Source organism: Spermophilus citellus (genome assembly GCF_964194105.1).
Source record: "Spermophilus citellus genome assembly, chromosome: 8".
NCBI lineage: Eukaryota > Metazoa > Chordata > Mammalia > Rodentia > Sciuridae > Spermophilus > Spermophilus citellus.
Window position 1 is genome coordinate 123,643,434 of NC_138189.1, and position 20,170 is coordinate 123,663,603.

The following is a 20,170-nucleotide window of genomic DNA, read 5'->3' on the forward strand; positions in this document are numbered from 1 at the left end:
AACCATATGGCCATTTTTTTCAGCAAAAAGAGATTTTTTTAATCAATGTGAAACACTAACAAAAGTAAAAGAGAACTTAAGTAAATATCAGAACTGCTCTTTTTCTCTAAGTGGGTAAATGATTGTTCTACAAATTATAACTTTTGTGTCTGTAAATGAAATCCAGAGCTGAATGCAACTTAAAATTTTTTAACCACTAAAGTTAAGAATACACAGAAAATCTTAGAAAATCCATTATTACTTAAAAAATCCATTATATGAGTTAGCCTATTCACGGTACATCATTTTTTATTTTCTTAAACTAAAAACCATATTAAACTCTTAAAATTGCTTATCATTGACTATGCCAGGCATTAAATTGCTCTGAACTTAAAAGCATATAACAGTACAGTTATATGTCAATTTGAATTCATATTGTTTTGTATATCACAAAAATGTATTTTTAAACTTATAAAGAATGAAGAGGTTCTTTTTAGAGGCAGGCCGGCAACAAACCTTTGAAATTTGGTCTTATCCTAGGATCATAACTGACCAATAGTCTGTTCAAGATATTGCTAGTGGAATTGGCAGGTACCCTTGCGAGGTCCTCTGCTGATTGCTGACTATAAGAGAAAGAAAAGAAAATTTTATGAGTAAAAAACAACAAGTAACATAAATGGGTTGTTTTCAATGGGATAAAAGATTTGGCTTTTTTGAGACAAATCCACAGCTATGACAGGGCTTTTCCAAATACAAGTAACTGAGCAGTAGCAAATATTTTAAGAAGCCCAAGAGATATCTGTATATAAAATAAAAATAACAACAAAGTATTTTAGCACTTACTTTACTAAATGCTCAAAACACTGGCCTAAAAACTCCAAGTCACTTCTAATAAGCAGATATCCTTACTTATCCTGAAACAACCCACAATCAAAATCTGGGAAAGCCCAAGAGGAGTCAACCCATTAAGTCAAAAAGAGCCAAGAACAGTTTTGAACAACACATATTATTAACTTTCTGCTTAAGCAAAGGAGTATGGTCATTTTATGAGACATTATAGCTAGAGATGTAGCCTAAGAATTTATAAAACAATCATGCCAACATTTATAGAGTGATATTTCTCAAGACACAGTGAATATTCTGATTACTGAGTTAAATGTAGTAGTCTAAGCCAGGTATGGTGTCAAACACCTATAATCCCAGTAGCTCGGCCGGCTGAGACAAGAGGATCACAAGTTCAAAGCTAGCCTCAGCAACTTAGCAAGGCCCTGTCTCAAAAGACAAAATAAAAAGGGGTAGGGATGTGGCTCAGTGATTTAGCAACCCTGGGTTAAATCCCTGGTGCCTCCTCCCCACCAAAAAAAAAAAAAAAAAAAGAATAAAAAGTACACACACACACACACACACACACACACACACGTGTTTATATATATGGGGGGATAGTTAGGTCATGGGAGGAAAATGCTCTACAGAGCTATAGCACATAACTAGCTCTATTTACTGAATGTATTATCATTAGCTCTTTATTAAAAAGAAAAAAAAACCTGCCATGTTTTCCTATTTTAACTTTTGCTATTTTAACTCTTTGAATAATGAGTCATGACTAAATAGGTGGTTGCTTCAGAGAACTTAAATAAAAGAGAAAGGCTTCCCTCAGAAGCCAAGGGAAATTTTTTTTGGTTTTGTTTTTGGTTTGGTTTGTTTAACCACCAAAATGTTTTGTCGTATAATCAATTTTCCCCTAAAAAAACAAAACAAAATTTAAAAAGCTCATGACAATCATAAGGAAAATTAACACTATTCTTGGAGTATCTAGCATTGCCTATATATATTTATAAGGCAAAAAGGCTTAATTTCATAAATCATGTTAATTTGTATGAAGCAAACTTTGATGTAACAGGTTTGGCTTTGTACTGAAATCAACTCTTTCCTATCAGGAAATTTGATTCTGACTTAATTATCATACAATTTTTGGATATGAGGCAACCATTACAGGTGAAATATGACAACACAAAGTTTATTTAAAAATCTAAAATGACTATGAATTGATACAGACAACTCTTTCAAATATAAATCAGAGTGTAAAACATTAAATCCAAAATGAAAATAAATTAGTTAAAATCCCAAAGGTTCTGGAGCTTATGTAGATTTTCTAAAATTGCTTCCTATGTCCTTATCAGCTTCCACATCACAGTTTCAGGGATTTCAGCCTTGGTAATGACATTTTCTATTTCATTGCAGGTGAAACTGTAACCTCTTTACAGCCCATTGTGATTCCTTTAAAAGATGGGAAGCTCTACAGAGAAGGAGAGTATGTGGTGAAATTTGATACTGGATGCAAACTGGTGTTTGAACCTATCACATTTTGAAGTTTTCTCATTCAAATGAGGAAACAGAATTGATTATGAAATGCACTTGTATTGGATCAATTAGCCTGCTATTGTGCCTCCTGATATAAAATCCTTTATATGTCTTCAAAGCAATGAAAAAAACAACATAAAAAATTAACACCAATTTTTGTAGAGTACAACTTCCTAGCCTAATTTTTTTATACCTATAAGCTATATCAAATTCAAATACCAGCCCTCTAATTCAGCAGCAAATTTCATCTTTCCTCCATGCAATGGTACAGAATTGATCCCTGTTCCCTGAATGTTAAAATTTATACTTTCCATCATGCTGCTCTAAACACAATGGGTTTATTTATTTATTTATTTATTTATTTATTTATTTATTTATAGCAGGGATTAAACCAGGAGGGCTAAAATTCCCCAGCCCATTTTATGTATTTTTATTTTGAGACAAGGTCTCACTAAGTTGCCTAGGCCTCTCTAAGTTGCTGAGGCTGACTTTGAACTCTCTATCCTCTTGCTTCAGCTTTCCAAGTTGCTGGGATTATATATAGGCACATACCACCAGAACTGTCTCCAATGTGTCCTTAACATTGTTTTAAAACATCATTTTTCTAAAATTTTTCCTCAGTCATGCCACCTTATACCAATGAACACAAACTTACCCTTTGCAAATATTTTGTAACTTTTTTTCATATCTGTGTAAAGTACTAACTACAATGCAAACAGTATGGTTATTGAGGAACAGGTGACTCCCATACTTTTATGGTTCTCCATAGTTTTTGCTTAGTATTAAATACACATTGGTTCAAGTAATTTACATCTTCCAATTTTTCCCAGTAAATTTCAGCATCATGGAGAGAAAGAAAGAAGCCAGATTGGTAGAGGAGAGAGCAGGAGGTAAGTAAATAAAATGAAAGATTACATAGTATATGAAACTGAGACACAGAAAGATTAAGGGATTTTTCTAAGATGGTAGAATAAGACTGGGGCTGTCATTCAGTGATAGAATACTTTGCCCAGCATACATGAGATCTTGGGTTCCCCAAGCATAAGCAAAAGCAAAAGCAAAACAGCACACAGATACACAGACACACACACACACACACACACACACACACACATGCACAGATAGAGTGAGAGAGAGAGAACAAATATTGGCTATTCTTAGTTAGGATTCTCATTCCAAGTAATGCTGACCTAAAGGAAATGAAATTAAATCTATCTTCTTATTAACATTTGTCAAAGGACAAAATTACAGCAATTGAGTTTTAACATCTTGATTGATTTTATTTTCAACTATAGAATCAGACAACACTTCATTGCAAAATAAAATAATAACATAAATGTTCCAAAGAATCCATCAGAGACGATTTTCTTGGGTAGATAGGAAGAAAGTGGAATAAATAAATAAATAAACAAGGTAAATTGTTCATTTCAGAGTTACTTTTCTCTACATGGGGACAAAGGGACAGAGTAATAGAAAAACAATTGATTAACAGCAGATTACTTCAAATTACCTTTTTTGTATAAGGATTAAGGCAAAAGGCATTTATTATTATGGCAACTGAAACCGACCTGTTTAGGAAATTGACAGTAATCTCTAATACTAATTTCTTGGGAAGGAAAATAAACCTCTAGTTTTGTCACAGAAGAGGTGTCTCTAAAGAAGGATCCCAGGGGTTCCCAGAAAGAAGGGGAATTGGACTCAGGACCAGCAGGGTTCTTGGCATAAGTAAAAGCAAAGAAATTGAGCATGTGCCAATCAGGCCTAGACAGAGGTTCACTTAGGAATGTGAAAGCACACGCAAAGGAGAACATGTGCTATCTTAATAAGAAGCAGCAAACCTTGCCAGGTTTGTGTCACATGCCTATCGTCCAAGTGGCTTGGGAGATTGAGGCTGGAGGATCATGAGTCCAGAGCTAGCCTTGGCAATTTAGCTGGGGACTTGGCTCAGTGATTAAGCAACCCTGGGTTCAATCCTGGGTACCCATCCCCAACACAGTGCCTCAAAAAACAAAAAAGAAAAAAAAAACCCAGCAACCTGTTGGTTTGGGGATTTTTAGAGGAAGGGTTGGCTAGTGGCTGGACTAGAGGTTAAACTGAGGAGGGGTTAAGCAATTTCGTGCCAGTCCCCCCTCCCTTGTCCATTGCCCTTTTGTTACTTTTGCAGACAAGAATAGGGGTCAAGGGTGCAGGCCAAGGTCATAAACTGTGTTGATCAGAAGTTGTACTGTTTATGAGCACTTTCTTGCATTTCGGTGGTTCACAGATGTCTCTTGCATTTTAGTGGCTCCTGGGAACTTCCTTTAGGAATCAGTATATATTTTTTTGTATCCCCAGTTTCCTATCCCAGATAGTTTGGCAATGTGGGACTTCATTGTGAGTGGCTCCATTCTGATTGTTACCCATTTTGTTGGAGGCTAATGCAGAAGTTGGGTCCAAAGTAAAGGCCTCCAGTAATTTTTATTTGATGTCATCCAGAGAGATATTTATTTAGGGTTTATGTATGTGCTTTGGGTTCTATTAGTATTATGGTTTGGATGTGAGGTGTCCCCCAAAAGCTCACATGTGAGACAATGCAAGAAGGTTCAGAGGAGAAATAATTGGGTTGTAAAAGTCTTAACCCAATCAGTGATTTAATTCCCTGATAGGGATTAACTAAGTGGTAACTGAAGTGGTAGGGTATGGCTAGAGGAGGAGAGAATTGGGGTGTTGCTTTGGGAATATATCTGTATCTGTTCAGTGGCTTCTCTCTCTTTCTTTGTTTTCTGATCATCCTAGAAGCTGCTTCTCTGTGTCACATTCTTTCACCATGATGTTCAGCCTCATTTCAAGCCTGAAGAAATGAAGCTGGCCCTCCAAGGACCAAGACCTCTGAAACCATGTGCCCCTAAATAAACCTTTCCTCCTCTACAGTTTCCTTGGTCAGGTCTTTTTATTCACAGCAGCAAAGAAAGCTGACTAAAACAATTAGTCTTACTAATCATTTTTTTTAATCATTGGTACTGAGAATATGGATTGGCCTATTCTTCAAATGCTCAATGTTATACTAGCCACTTCCAAATTTTATTTCTCCCTGTGGTTAAAAACAAATGTGTGTTTGTTAACAACAAAACTATGCCCCAGTTGACAAAATCTGTAGAAAATTAAATAAAAAACCCAAGAGTTTTTATCAAATATCACACAGCCCCTTCACTTCTATTCTTTATTTGTGTCGATTTGAATTTCCATGACTCTGCTGCAGGTAACCTGACATCAATATTTAATCAACTTTCATATTAGAAATTCAGAGACTTTAAAAGTAAAATGGAATTCCATGTAGTTTATATTCACAAGCATGAATTTTGGATTCTTTCCCACCTAAGGAAAAAAATAGAAATCACATCTTTTAGTTTACCAATATTAAAATCATAATCATCTCTACTGTTGAATATGTTTAAGCATTAGATGGACACAGCTATGCCTGCAAATTACTATATATAAATGCCTTACAAAAGTGATATCATTTAGGCAAAATGAGCAGGAAGGAGAAGAGTTAAATGACTTTGATTAGGTCACACACTTAATGCCTGGTCCGTTATTGACATCTTCTTATTCTGAATCTCAGTCCAATGCTTTATCCATTTGACTACATTATTATGTTTGATTTCAAGAAATGTAACAATTCTAATATATCACAAAGAAGGATTTATTTCTTGAGAATATGATACTAATTTAAGAAAATAACTTACTCTACTAAGACAAAGTGATCAAATGACTAGAGAAAATAATGTTTCCTATCAAAAGCCTTTTTATAACCAGTCCGCTTTTGTTCACTTGCCTAAACTTCAACCAATGTCATTACTAATATGCAAAGTTATGCAAGGAATGTGTCAGGCTGTATAGCTGCATGATATAATGTTTTCCAGCACTGAGGGCAAAATCCAGAAATTTCTTTGTAAAGGGGGAAGGCTGAATTTTCCTTCAACTCTAGAATATTCTTATTTTTGCATGACCCTTTAGTGACTATTTCAAAAAAAGTGTGTATGAGCATATTGTCTTAATCTTCTCTCTCTAACCAAAAGTCTAAGTCTAAAGGGATTGATTTATTTTTTTTTCAGAGTTATAAATGCACCAGCTATGGTCACAGGAATTCTCAGACCTGAATGCAGTGTATTATATGGCACTGTAAGTAAACTAGGGGTGGGGGCTCCTCTGGACATAAGTGAAAGTAACCACAAAGCCACAGACATAAGGGAAGAACAAGGTATGCAAAGTGTATAGGTAGTAGTATTTTATTTCTGTTCTAAGGAAATGACTTTTTACCTCTTTGTTAGGTGACAGTCACATCTGAGAATCCAATGAAACCCGTGTTTCCCTGAAAAACTGTACACGAGACTTGCAATTCTGAGGGAGTCCTATATCTGTGGACTAATTTAAGACACAGTTCCTCAAAGAAACAAATATAATAATTCATCCTCACATAGAAGAGATGCTAACTCTGTGGGAGTCTTTGGTAAATGCTAATTGTTCTTCCCAGACACCAGAAGACATAAAAAAACACAAAGGATCTTTGTTGGATGAGCCTTTACATGGTAGATGCCTTTCTGAATACCAAACTAAAGGAACTCACAAAGAAATCATATCAAAGAAAAAAAATACAACTGCAAATAATGGCAACAATGACTTTATTATTCACTGTTTTTTAAAAGCTGATACCCTATAAAGTTAGGGGAGAAGAGAATATTTTAAACAGGAAAGGAGGGGAGAGGTATTTTACAGTGACCTCTCACAATGATGGTAAGATGTCCAAGTGGGACACAAAGGTCAACTGACAGGGTACTCAGTGGTCAAAGTCAGAATGATTTTGATGACAAAATAAAGTAGTGCTGGATTATAATACAAAGTATAAAAACAAATATATGAGTCCAAACTGGTAAAAATAGATGAGTAAATAAATAAATAAATGGGGAAAAAACAGCATATCTCCCAGGCTGAATTCCAATAACTGGCATAGAACCTCTGCTTTCAAATTAGTGGAACAGAACACCTCACTGTAGTGCTGTACATTCCTACCAAATGGTTTGGGATGTAAAAGGAGACTGGAGAGTAACTTTACAGTAGGGAACTTGACAATCACTTTCTGAGCAGATGACCAAGAATACCCTCAACAGTGATGTCATGTTAATAAGATGTACCCTTTATAAGATGTGATGAGAATGGCATTTTAACCCATTCTGGTCTTCCTCCCCAAAGCATATGACAGTTTAATCATGAGAAAAATGGCAGGCTAATGGAAATTTAGGAATAGTCTATAAAATCCCTGACCAGTACTCCTCACGGCTGGAAAGGGCAAAAAAGAAACTGGATGGCACTTTCTTATTTCAAAATCCACAGTCTTACCTGGAAACAAGTGATCATATAGGAGTCACGTCTTGATAACATGTATAGCTGAGGCTTATGAAAAAAACCTGTCACAGGTCTGTACATATTAACTTATTAAAAGTTCAGCATGACATTTTCATCTACACAGAACAATTTTTAGACATATAGGTAGGTAGAGAGATAACCAGATAGACATTCAAAGAATTTAACACTTCATAAATATCAGTAATTATTTATGAATATAGATCATTGTGAGCTTATTATAGAGTATTTTATTTGCTTTGTATTTTCCTATCTATCCCATAACATGCCATCACTTTTGACAGCTTTCATATTTATTTTCCATTCATTTTCATGGATTAAGCTATGAAGGTCATGAATACAGACAGTAAGTGATACCTTTTATACCATTAGTTTAGTCTAAATTTATTTCTTAAAAAATGTGTTATCGTATGTGCATGTGTGTGACAAAGTCTGTTGGGTTCTTATGGGCCAGGAATCTTAATTAAGATCAGTTTTCCTCAGTGTTCATTTTATTTATCCCCCATTTGGTCTGAAGGAACTGTCATAGACTGTGGAAACATTATCAAATCTTTTATATCTCCAATTATGCCATTACATCATTCATGGCTCAAAGAAAAGTATTTTTCATTAAGTAGAAACATTTATTTGGAGAGATGCTGGATTTTGAACCAACAATTTCCAAAGGCCATTGAAGGCTAACCGTGGTCACTTTTAACTTCATATCACATGTGAGATGACTCACTCTCTGAAAAACATGACAGAAGTATCTCCTATATACATGGAATGTTTCTCAAATAATGTAAAATATTATACATTCTCACTTATTCTAATCGATTTCCTCCTGAGATACAAACCTCATGACATAAGGAATCATATTTAAACCTCAACCCAAACAGAATACATTATTGTGTAGTAACTTCCCATTTGCATAACAGGGTTTAATCTGGCTCAGCAAATACAAATGTACAGTAAAACTTCTAATTATACTGTAATGGAATCTTTTTTCCTTAATTTCCTACATACAGTACAAATATAAAATATTTCCTTCTTGGCCCAAGAAAAATGTTTATAAGATAACCACCCCCCCACACACACACACATCAGAGTTAAGTGTTAGTGTAATTGAAAAGCATTTCCCAAGATTCAAGAGACTAGTGGTGCAGCTCCATTCCATATGATGCTAAGCAGATCACTGTGAGCTTCAGTACACTTACCTTGAAATTAACGGTTCAAATTAGATTGTCTCTAAAATCCTCTTCAGTTGATAATCTGATTCTACCAATAGTGAATACAGTGTTACTCAATCAGGATGTCCCTTCAGAAGTGAGGCTTCTCCCAGGAATGTTGGCTGCTCAAGGTTTGGAACTAAATCTCTTCTGGAATAGCCTTCCAGAAGGAATGGACCACTGAAACCCTGAGATACAGTTGTTGATCAGAAATATCAGTTACAACCCTAGGCCTGATGTAACTTGTCTTGCCTTGTGGCAGCCTGTATCCAATGTTTGAAATGGAGATGCAAATGGCTGCGTCCCTTTCTATGAACTGAGACAACTCTGAAGGACTATTTAAGATTCAAAGCTCCATGTGGCATGGACCACTGACTCAGATAAACCTACACTGTTTCTGTGTTTTAACCACTTTGCTTATAATTAAGAGCTGTTGTTCCCCAAAGCAATCCCTTTCCCCCCATACATAGGGGGATTTCGCTTAAAATCTCTCCTAGACTTTCAGGGGGAGGGACTATCAGAGTGAGCCTGCATAAAGACTAAAGGAGAGCTAGAGGCACCTGACCCTCAACCCCCCCCCCCTCCCATCAGCGGCCAAAACAAAACCTGTCTAGCCAGCGCTGGGGAGGGGCAAGCAGAAAAAATCAAAACCATAGAGTGCTGGGGATCCCAAAAGCCAACGGTGTGACCCCGGAGATCCAGGCTGTCTGATTCTCGCGGCCTGCCCCGAGGCTACAGAAGGCGTGGCGCCCCAGAGAAGGGGTTAACTAGTCAGCAGGGAATTAAGTGGCTGCGACACGGTGGTATCCCACCAGCCAAGCCCAAGCCCGCACTGACCCCCGGGCTGAGTTCGGGATTGTTGACGGGGACGGAAGCGGTACAGCCCCACCCCCCACAAGGGACACTCCACTAAGGTAACCAGCGGCCACCATCTTGGACAGCTGAAGTAACCACCGCCACTCGCCAACAGATTGCAACAACAAACAGGTGTGTGTCACCCAGCTCAGCCCCCATACATAGGGGGATTTCGCTTAAAATCTCTCCTAGACTTTCAGGGGGAGGGACTATCAGAGTGAGCCTGCATAAAGACTAAAGGAGAGCTAGAGGCACCTGACCCCCAACCCCCCCCTCCCATCAGCGGCCAAAACAAAACCTGTCTAGCCAGAGCTGGGGGAGGGGCAAGCAGAAAAAATCAAAACCATAGAGTGCCGGGGATCCCAAAAGCCAACGGTGTGACCCCGGAGATCCAGGCTGTCTGATACGCGCGGCCTGCCCCGAGGCTACAGAAGGCGTGGCGCCCCAGAGAAAGGGTTAACTAGTCAGCAGGGAATTAAGTGGCTGCGACACGGTGGTATCCCACCAGCCAAGCCCAAGCCCGCACGGAAGCGGTACAGCCCCACCCCCACAAGGGACACTCCACTAAGGTAACCAGCGGCCACCATCTTGGACAGCTGAAGTATCCACCACCACTGTCCGACAGATTGCAACAACAAAACAGGCACAGAGTACAGTTTGAACTGCCGAGAATCATCACTGAGGGGAAATCTGGTCTAGCAGGAGAAACCAAGGCTAGCAGGAGAAACCAGGAGCCTAGAGGCAAGGCCCTCGCGACTGGGCAGCTGTAAACTGCAGGCCCACCGGCGACAGTTCACCCACTGCCCGCGTAACTGGGCGGTAGGAGAACGCCCTCCCGTTGGTGACAGATCACCTGCCCGCGGCCTGTGATACTGGGCGGCTGGAGTCTACCCGCCTGCCACGACCGGGAGCTGAAACCACACAGAGACAGTCCAGTCACACCCCCCCATTAGGGCACCCCGGCAAGGAGACTGGGGCCCGTCATAGCAGAGTAGTGTCGTCACTGGAGCTCGAACGTCGGAATTCCTTCCCAGCGGAATCCACGTTAGCAGTCATACTTCAACAACACAAAGGAGAGACATCAGAGTAATACAGAAACAAAACAAATCTATAGAGGAGAGCAGAAACACGACAATCAAAAAGAGCTGGAAAGTAACGTGGACAACATGAGAAAACAAGGGAAAAAAGGATTACAAACAATGCAAGACTACTCAATTCTACAGGAGGACATAGAAACTTCAGAAACAGGTGTAGGGAAAGAACTCAAGGCATACCTAACTCGAATGGAAAGGAATATTAGAGAAGACATGAGACAGCAAGTCCAAGAAATAAAAATATATTTTGAAAATGAATTAAACAAACAAATTCAAATGGCAAAGAACGAGCTCTACCAGGAGATAGAGATATTAAAAAAAAATCAAACAATAATCCTAGAATTACAGGAAACTATAAACCAAATTAAAAACTCAAACGAGAATATTACAAATAGACTTGATCAAGTAGAAGTCAGAACATCAGATAATGAAGACAAGGTTTATCAACTTGAAAAGAATATAGTCAACACAGAAAAGATGCTTAATTCCCACGAGCAATCTATTCAAGAGATATGGGATGTCATAAAAAAACCAAATCTGAGAGTCATAGGGATAGAAGAAGGCACAGAGATTCAAACCAAAGGAATGGACAGCATATTAAATGAAATAATTCTAGAAAACTTCCCAGAGATGAAAGATGGAATGGATTGCCAAATCCTGGAAGCCTACAGGACCCCAAACATTCAAAACCATAATAGACCAACCCCAAGACATATAATTATGAAGATAGCCAACGTACAGAACAAGGAGAGAATATTAAAAGCTACGAGAGAAAAGAGGCAGATTACTTTCAGGGGTAAACCAATTAGGTTAACGACAGATTTCTCATCACAAACTTTGAAAGCGAGAAGATCCTGGAATAACGTATTTCAAACGCTGAAAAATAATGGATTCCAACCAAGAATACTATATCCAGCAAAATTGAGCTTCAAATTTGACAATGAAATTAAAATCTTTCACGATAAACAAAAGCTAAAAGAATTTGCAGCAAGAAAACCAGCTCTGCAAAGCATTTTGAACAAAACACTACAAGAAGAGGATGTGAAAAATAGTGCCCAAAACTAACAGCAGGAAGTATCTCAGTAAAGGGGGAGGAAAATAACCAAAAGGCAAAACTAACCAAACTAAAATAAATAAATAAAGAAGCATGACTGGAAATACAAATCATATCTCAATTGTAACCTTAAATGTTAATGGCCTAAACTCACCAATCAAGAGACATAGGCTAGTAAACTGGATCAAAAAAACAAATCCAACAATATGCTGCCTTCAAGAGACTCATATGATAGGAAAAGACATACACAGGCTGAAGGTAAAAGGTTGGGAAAAATCATACCACTCACATGGCCCTCGGAAGCAAGCAGGAGTGGCCATACTCATATCGAATAAAACCAACTTCAAACCTAAGTTAATCAAGAAGGACAAAGAAGGTCACTATATACTGTTAAAAGGAACCATCCACCAACAAGACATAACAATCATCAATTTGTATGCACCCAACAATGGAGCTGCAACGTTCATAAAACAAACTCTCCTCAAGTTCAAGAGTCAAATAGACCACAACACAATAATTATGGGTGACTTCAACACACCGCTCTCGCCATTAGACAGATCCTCTAGACAAAAACTGAATAAAGAAACTATAAAACTCAACAGCACAATCAATAATCTAGACTTAACCGACATATATAGAATATATCAACCATCATCAAGTGGATACACGTTCTTCTCAGCAGCACATGGATCCTACTCAAAGATAGACCATATATTATGCCATAAGACAACTCTTAGTAAATATAAAGGCGTGGAGATAATACCATGCACCATATCTGACCATAATGGAATGAAATTGGAAATCAATGATAAAAGAAGGAAGGAAAAATCCTACATCACATGGAAAATGAACAATATGTTATTGAATGATCAATGGGTTATAGAAGACATAAAGGAGGAGATGAAAAAATTCTTAGAGTCAAATGATAACACAGACACAACATACCGGAATTTATGGGACACAATGAAAGCAGTTTTAAGAGGGAAATTCATTTCTTGGAGTTCTTACCTCAAAAAAAGAAAAAACCAACAAATAAATGAACTCACACAACACCTCAAAAATCTAGAAAAGGAAGAGCAAAACAACAGCAAATGTAGTAGAAGACAAGAAATAATTAAAATTAGAGCAGAAATCAATGAAATTGAAACAAAAGAAACCATTGAAAAAATAGATAAAACTAAAAGTTGGTTCTTTGAAAAAATAAATAAGATAGACAAGCCCTTAGCCACGCTAACGAAAAGAAGAAGAGAGAGAACTCAAATTACTAACATACGGGATGAAAAAGGCAATATCACAACAGACACTACAGAAATACAGAAGATAATTAGAAAGTATTTTGAAACCCTATATTCTAATAAAATAGAAGATAACGAGGATATCGATAAATTTCTTAAGGCATATGAATTGCCCAGATTGAGACAGGAAGACACACACAATTTAAACAGACCAATAACAAAAGAAGAAATAGAAGAAGCCATCAAAAGACTACCAACTAAGAAAAGCCCTGGACCAGATGGGTATACAGCGGAGTTCTACAAAACCTTCAAAGAAGAATTAATACCAATACTTTTCAAGCTATTTCAAGAAATAGAAAAAGAAGGAGCTCTTCCAAATTCATTCTATGAGGCCAACATCACTTTGATCCCAAAACCAGACAAAGATACTTCAAAGAAAGAAAACTACAGACCAATATCTCTAATGAACTTGGATGCAAAAATTCTCAATAAAATTCTGGCGAATCGAATACAAAAACATATCAGAAAACTTGTGCACCATGATCAAGTAGGATTCATTCCTGGGATGCAAGGATGGTTCAATATACGGATATCAATAAATGCTATCCACCACATCAATAGACTTAAAGACAAGAACCACATGATCATCTCGATGGATGCAGAAAAAGCATTTGACAAAGTACAGCATTCCTTTATGTTCAAAACACTAGAAAAACTAGGGATAACAGGAACTTACCTCAACATTGTAAAAGCTATCTATGCTAAGCCTCAGGCTAGCATCATTCTGAATGGAGAAAAATTGAAGGCATTCCCTCTAAAATCTGGAACAAGACAGGGATGCCCTCTATCACCACTTCTATTCAATTTAGTTCTCGAAGTACTAGCCAGAGCAATTAGACAGACAAAAGAAATTAAAGGCATAAAAATAGGAAAAGAAGAAATTAAACTATCGCTATTTGCGGATGACATGATAATATACTTAACAGACCCAAAAGAGTCTACAAAGAAGCTGCTAGAGTTAAGAAATGAATTCAGCAAAGTGGCAGGTTATAAAATCAACACGCATAAATCAAAGGCATTCCTATATATCAGCAACAAAACTTCTGAAATGGAAATAAGGAAAACCACTCCATTCACAATATCCTCAAAGAAAATAAGATACTTGGGTATCAACCTAACAAAAGAGGTGAAAGATTTATACAATGAAAACTACAGAACCCTAAAGAGAGAGATAGAAGAAGATCTCAGAAGATGGAAAAATGTACCCTGTTCATGGATAGGCAGAACTAACATCATCAAAATGGCGATATTACCCAAAGTTCTCTATAGGTTTAATACGATGCCAATCAAAATACCAACAGCATTTCTTGTAGAAATAGACAAAGCAATCATGAAATTCATATGGAAAAACAAAAGACCCAGAATAGCAAAAGCAATTCTAAGCAGGAAGTGTGAATCTGGAGGTATAGCGATACCAGAGGTCAAACTGTACTACAAAGCAATAGTAACAAAAACAGCATGGTACTGGTACCAAAACAGGCGGGTGGACCAATGGTACAGAATAGAAGACACAGAGACTAATCCACAAAGTTACAACTATCTTATATTTGATAAAGGGGCTAAAAGCATGCAATGGAGGAAGGATAGCATCTTCAACAAATGGTGCTGGGAAAATTGGAAATCCATATGCAACAAAATGAAATTGAATCCCTTTCTCTCGCCATCCACAAAAATTAACTCAAAATGGATCAGGGAGCTAGATATCAAATCAGAGACACTGCGTCTGATAGAAGAAAAAGTTGGCTACGATCTACAAATTGTGGGGTCGGGTTCCAAATTCCTTAATAGGACACCCATAGCCCAAGAGTTAACAACCAGAATAAACAAATGGGACTTACTTAAACTAAAAAGTTTTTTTCTCAGCAAGAGAAACAATAAAAGAGGTAAATAGAGAGCCTACATCCTGGGAACAAATCTTTACCCCCCACACCTCCGATAGAGCCCTAATATCCAGAATGTACAAAGAACTCAAAAAATTAAATAATAAGATAACAAATAACCCAATTAACAAATGGGCCAAGGACCTCAACAGACACTTCTCAGAGGAGGACATACAATCAATCAACAAGTTCATGAAAAAATGCTCACCATCTCTAGCAATCAGAGAAATGCAAATCAAAACCACCCTAAGATACCATCTCACTCCAGTAAGATTGGCAGCCATTATGAAGTCAAACAACAACAAGTGTTGGCGGGGATGTGGGGAAAAAGGTACACTTGTACACTGCTGGTGGGGCTGCAAAATGGTGAGGCCAATTTGGAAAGCAGTATGGAGATTCCTGGGAAAGCTGGGAATGGAACCACCATTTGACCCAGCTATTGCACTTCTCGGACTATTCCCTGAGGACCTTAAAAGAGCGCACTATAGGGATACGGCTGCATCAATGATTATAGCGGCACAATTCACAATAGCTAGACTGTGGAACCAACCTAGATGCCCTTCAATAGATGAATGGATAAAAAAAATGTGGCATCTATACACAATGGAATATTATGCAGCACTAAGAAATGACAAAATCATAGAATTTGCAGGGAAATGGATGGCATTAGAGCAGATTATGCTAAGTGAAGCTAGCCAAGCCCTAAAAAACAAATGCCAAATGTCTGCTTTGATATAAAGAGAACAACTAAGAACAGAACAGGAAGGAAGAGCATGTGGAAAAGACTACAGTAAACAAAGACGAATGGGGGGAGAGAAACGGAGAGAGAAGGGAAAGCATATGGAAATGGTAGGAGACCTTCAAGGATACATAAAATTATAAGAGGCTATGAGGGGCAAGGGGGAGGGAAAAAAAAAGGGAGAGAATTGAACAACAGCAGGGGAGATAGAGAGGGAAGATGGGAGGGGAGGGGAGGGGAGGGGGGATAGTAGGGGTTAGGAAAGGTAGCAGAATACAACAGACACTAATATGGCATTATGTAAAAATGTGAATATGTAACAGATGTGATTCTGCAATCTATATTTGGGGTGAAAATGGGAGTTCAAAACACAATTTGAGTCTAATGTATGAAAGATGATATATCATGAGCTATGTAATGCTTTAAATAATCAATAAAAAATTAAAAAAAAAAAAGCAATCCCTTTCATGCAAATCTTCATCTCAGAGTCTATCTATGAAAGAAGTCAACAAACAACATCAAAACACTAAGTCCTGTGGTTGGATTATGATCTGAGTGATCCCCAAAGACTCATGTGCTGGAAACTTGTTTTGCAGCATGGCAAAGTAGAACTTTAAAAGATAGGGCTTAGGGGAAAACAATTAGATCATAGGGGTATTATCCTAAGAAGACATTAATGCTGGTCTTGCTGAATGTGGTGAGTCCGACTTCTCACCTCTAAAAATTGAACTAACTAAACCTCTTTTTTAAAATAAAGTACCTCACCCTAGATAGTTTGTTATAGCATCAGAAAATAGACTAATAATCTAAGCTTCCTTAAAAACACAGAAAACTTTAATCAATTAGGCCACCAAAATGATAAATTTCTCTTTTACTTTAGGCATTCTTCACTTAAAAAATTTTGAGTATTTACTTTATGCCCTGCACATTACCATCTGGTTATACATTTGAGAATCAAAAACATAGTCATTATTCTAAATGAAAATAATATTTAGAACCTTGGTTTTAAAAGAACTTGTCTAGTGATTCTCAATCCTGGCTATACATTGGATTTAGCTGAGGAGCTCTAGAAACTAATTATGTCTAACACTAGGAAAATACTCAAATGAAATGTGAGCAAATAAGGAAAGATAAGTCAACAACTGATAAACTGAGAGACTTCCCCAGGAGAGGCAAATCCAGAAGTGTGAGGTATCAAAAAACTCAAGGAAAAATAATATATCGTGGAATGGTTAGTTAAAACGGCCAGGTGACCATTGGAGATTAAGATGAGGAATAAAAACTCCCCATGAGATTTAACAAGAGTACTATTTTTTTGGTTAAGAAAGAGGTAGGAGCCAGATTGGAATAGGTAGACTAGTCATGATGAGGAAGTGCATTTGACATATTGCAAAGCTTGACTAGCAGTGACACCAACATATCCACACAGCAGCAATCTCCAGATTTCCCTTCCCTCCATCGTCACAGATTCAACAGCAATACAAGGATCAGTGTCTTTTGTGGAAAGTCTAAAACTAGTTTGGAGTCTTCTGCACCCAAGGAAAGTATGAAATCAGCTACATGTAACCAGTAAGAAAGGGAGAGACACCCTCCTGCCACATTCCTCACTGCAGCCTAGTACAAAGTGATCAGGGGGGAATCCACAGCTCATTGCTTCTCACAGAGAAGCAAAGAAGCTGGATGATGTATGTGGTGTCCCAATTTCTCTAAAAAAGGCGGGCTTTCTATCTGAAGTACTGGCTTTTGTCTCTCTTCTGTGGGAACACTGATGGGGTTCAGAATACACTAGTGTCCTGAGGGTCACAGAAAAATAAATAAATAACAGCGAAAGTTTGACTAGCACGCAGCACTTGCCACAGCTCAGTGCAGAGCAAGGAAGCAGTAAACCCCAGCTGTCCGCTTCACCCTGAAGAGGGAAACAGCTGGACCACACATATAACATCCTAACTTTTCCTGGTATTACCACAAGGAATGGATTTTATCTCATCTTTCTCAGAAGACTGACAGTGTCTAAGATCCTTAAACCCTTGAAGATTCTAGAAAAGGAAGTGGTTGTTTGAACCAGTATACAGGACTCAAAACAAATCTTCCCAAGTCAACATAAATGGAGCAAGTAAAAAAACACCAGCTTCCTGATTCTCCCTAAGAAAAGAAAAGTTGATGAAAGATCCAACTTCTCCAAGAACTATATGAGGGATTATCTTCTGACCTATCTATCTTGGAGGGCAGACAGGACCTGAAATATTCTAGACATCTGGGGGCAGTAAGATGAAAGGACAGTGGTTTTTCACTAGCAGGAAGGTTTGAGAAACCCACAAAGAGCTGAACAAATTGATTAGTAAAGATATTCTCCTATATAAGGTCAGTCCATGCAGTTAGGAAGCCGGGAAGACAGAGAGAGAGAGAGAGAGAGAGAGAGAGAGAGAGAGAGAGAGAGAGAGAGAGAGAGAGAGAGAGAGAGATTGTTTCTTCTTTATTCTCATTTTCTGTCAAAGTGCCTAAAATCTTTGGAATGACATGACTGCTGGATGGTAGTCCCTGAATATCCTCAGGTTATAAGCAGTTTCTCAGAAAGTTATGGTTACAGGTTTTAGCACCAACCACAACACAGCCTCAGGTGTGGGGAGAAAGGCTGACTTTGAATTGATGACTAATGACCAGTGATTTAATCAATCATGCCTGTGTAATGAAATCTCCATAAAAAAATAAAAGAACTAGGTTGGGAAAGTTTCCAGATTAGCTGAATATGTCTTTCAGAGGGTAGTATATCAGGGGATATCACGGAAGTTCCCTGCCACTTTCCACATGCCTCGCTCTATGCATCTCTTTCATTTGTATTCTCATCAATATTCCTTCTTAATAATTGGGTAAGTGTAATGAAAGTGCTTCTCTGAGTATTATAAGCTGCTTTTAGGGAATTAATTGAATCCCAAAAGGGGACCAATGAAACCCTGAGATACAGCTGTTAATCAGAAATATCAGTGACAACCCTAGGCCTTCTAATTAGGAGGAGGGTGTCTTCCTCTTAGAACCCTCAAGCTGTAGAATTTGATATCATATCCAGAAAGACAGTGTCACAATTAAATTACAGGATAGGTAGCTGGTGCCTACTGGAGAACCAGGCTGCCCCCTCACACACACATGCGCACGTTTGCGCGCGCGCACACACCACACACACACACACACACACACTCACATATCTGTTGTCAGACGTATAGTAGTCAATGCAAAGTACAGTAGGTAAAACACTTTGATTTTTCTTTCCTACAGGCAACATCAAGTAGACACATATGCATCGTGGATGTTCCAAAAGGAAAAGAAAGAACCAGAAAGCTTATTCTAAGAAAACACCATTAAAATTTCTTCAACTGGACTTCCAGATCCAGGAATCCCAAATTAAAAAAAAATCCAGGAAATATACCCTAACATACATTACATTCATAAAGACTGTCCAGAGAGACAGAATCAATAGGATATATACTTTTACAGAGAGATATAGATCATATAGATATATGAAAGGGAATTATCTCAGGGAATTGACTCATACTATTATAGAGGCTGAAGTCCTAAAACAGACAATCTGAAACTGGAGAACCAGGGATACTGGTTCATCTGAGAGATATTACTGAGAGATACTAAACATCTCTCAGTCCAAGCCTGAACATTTCAGAAGCAGGGACTCTGATGATGTTAACCTTCAGTCCAAGGTTGAAGACCCAAGAATTTTGGGAACTGGGTGTAAGTTTCAAAAACCAAAGGACAGAGAGCCTAGAATTCTGATGTCCAATGACACTCTAGGAGAGACAGAGAGAGAACTCTCGTCCTTTCCACTGAATTTTTTTTATTCTACCCTGGGTTCCAGAAGATTGGATGATGCTTATCCACTTTGAGAGCAGATCTTTCTAACTTGGTCCACTAATTCACATGTCAATTTCCTTTGAAATTCCCTCAGAGACACACCCAGAAATAATGCTTTACCATTAGGTGATCCTTAATCCAGTTAAGTTGATACCTAAAATTAAGTACCATGCATACTATAATCAAACTGTCAAAAGAGATAGACAAAGAACTGTGAAAGTAGTAAGATAAAAACATCTTGTCATGAAAAATCAAACTTCTATATAACAATCAGGACATTTTTTAGAGAAACCCTACAGGCCGGAAGGCAGTAAGATGATATATTCAAAGTGCTCTAAGAAAAAAAAGACAATGACAAAAACAAACAACCAAATATTGCCAAACAAGAATACTATACCTGGAAAAAACTGTCCATCAAAAATGAAAGAAATTTGAGGACTTTTCCAG

General features: G+C 37.8%; 1 protein-coding gene across 1 annotated transcript in view; it reads right to left on the reverse strand.

Moving 5' to 3' along the window:
- Window positions 1-20,170, reverse strand: part of GLRB (glycine receptor beta) — a 104,348-nt gene that overhangs the window by 49,660 nt on the left and 34,518 nt on the right. Inside the window, exon 3 of the mRNA XM_081304570.1 lies at window positions 496-602. Within this exon, the coding sequence (XP_081160696.1) occupies window positions 496-602 (107 nt within the window). The remainder of the gene's footprint in view (window positions 1-495; window positions 603-20,170) is intronic.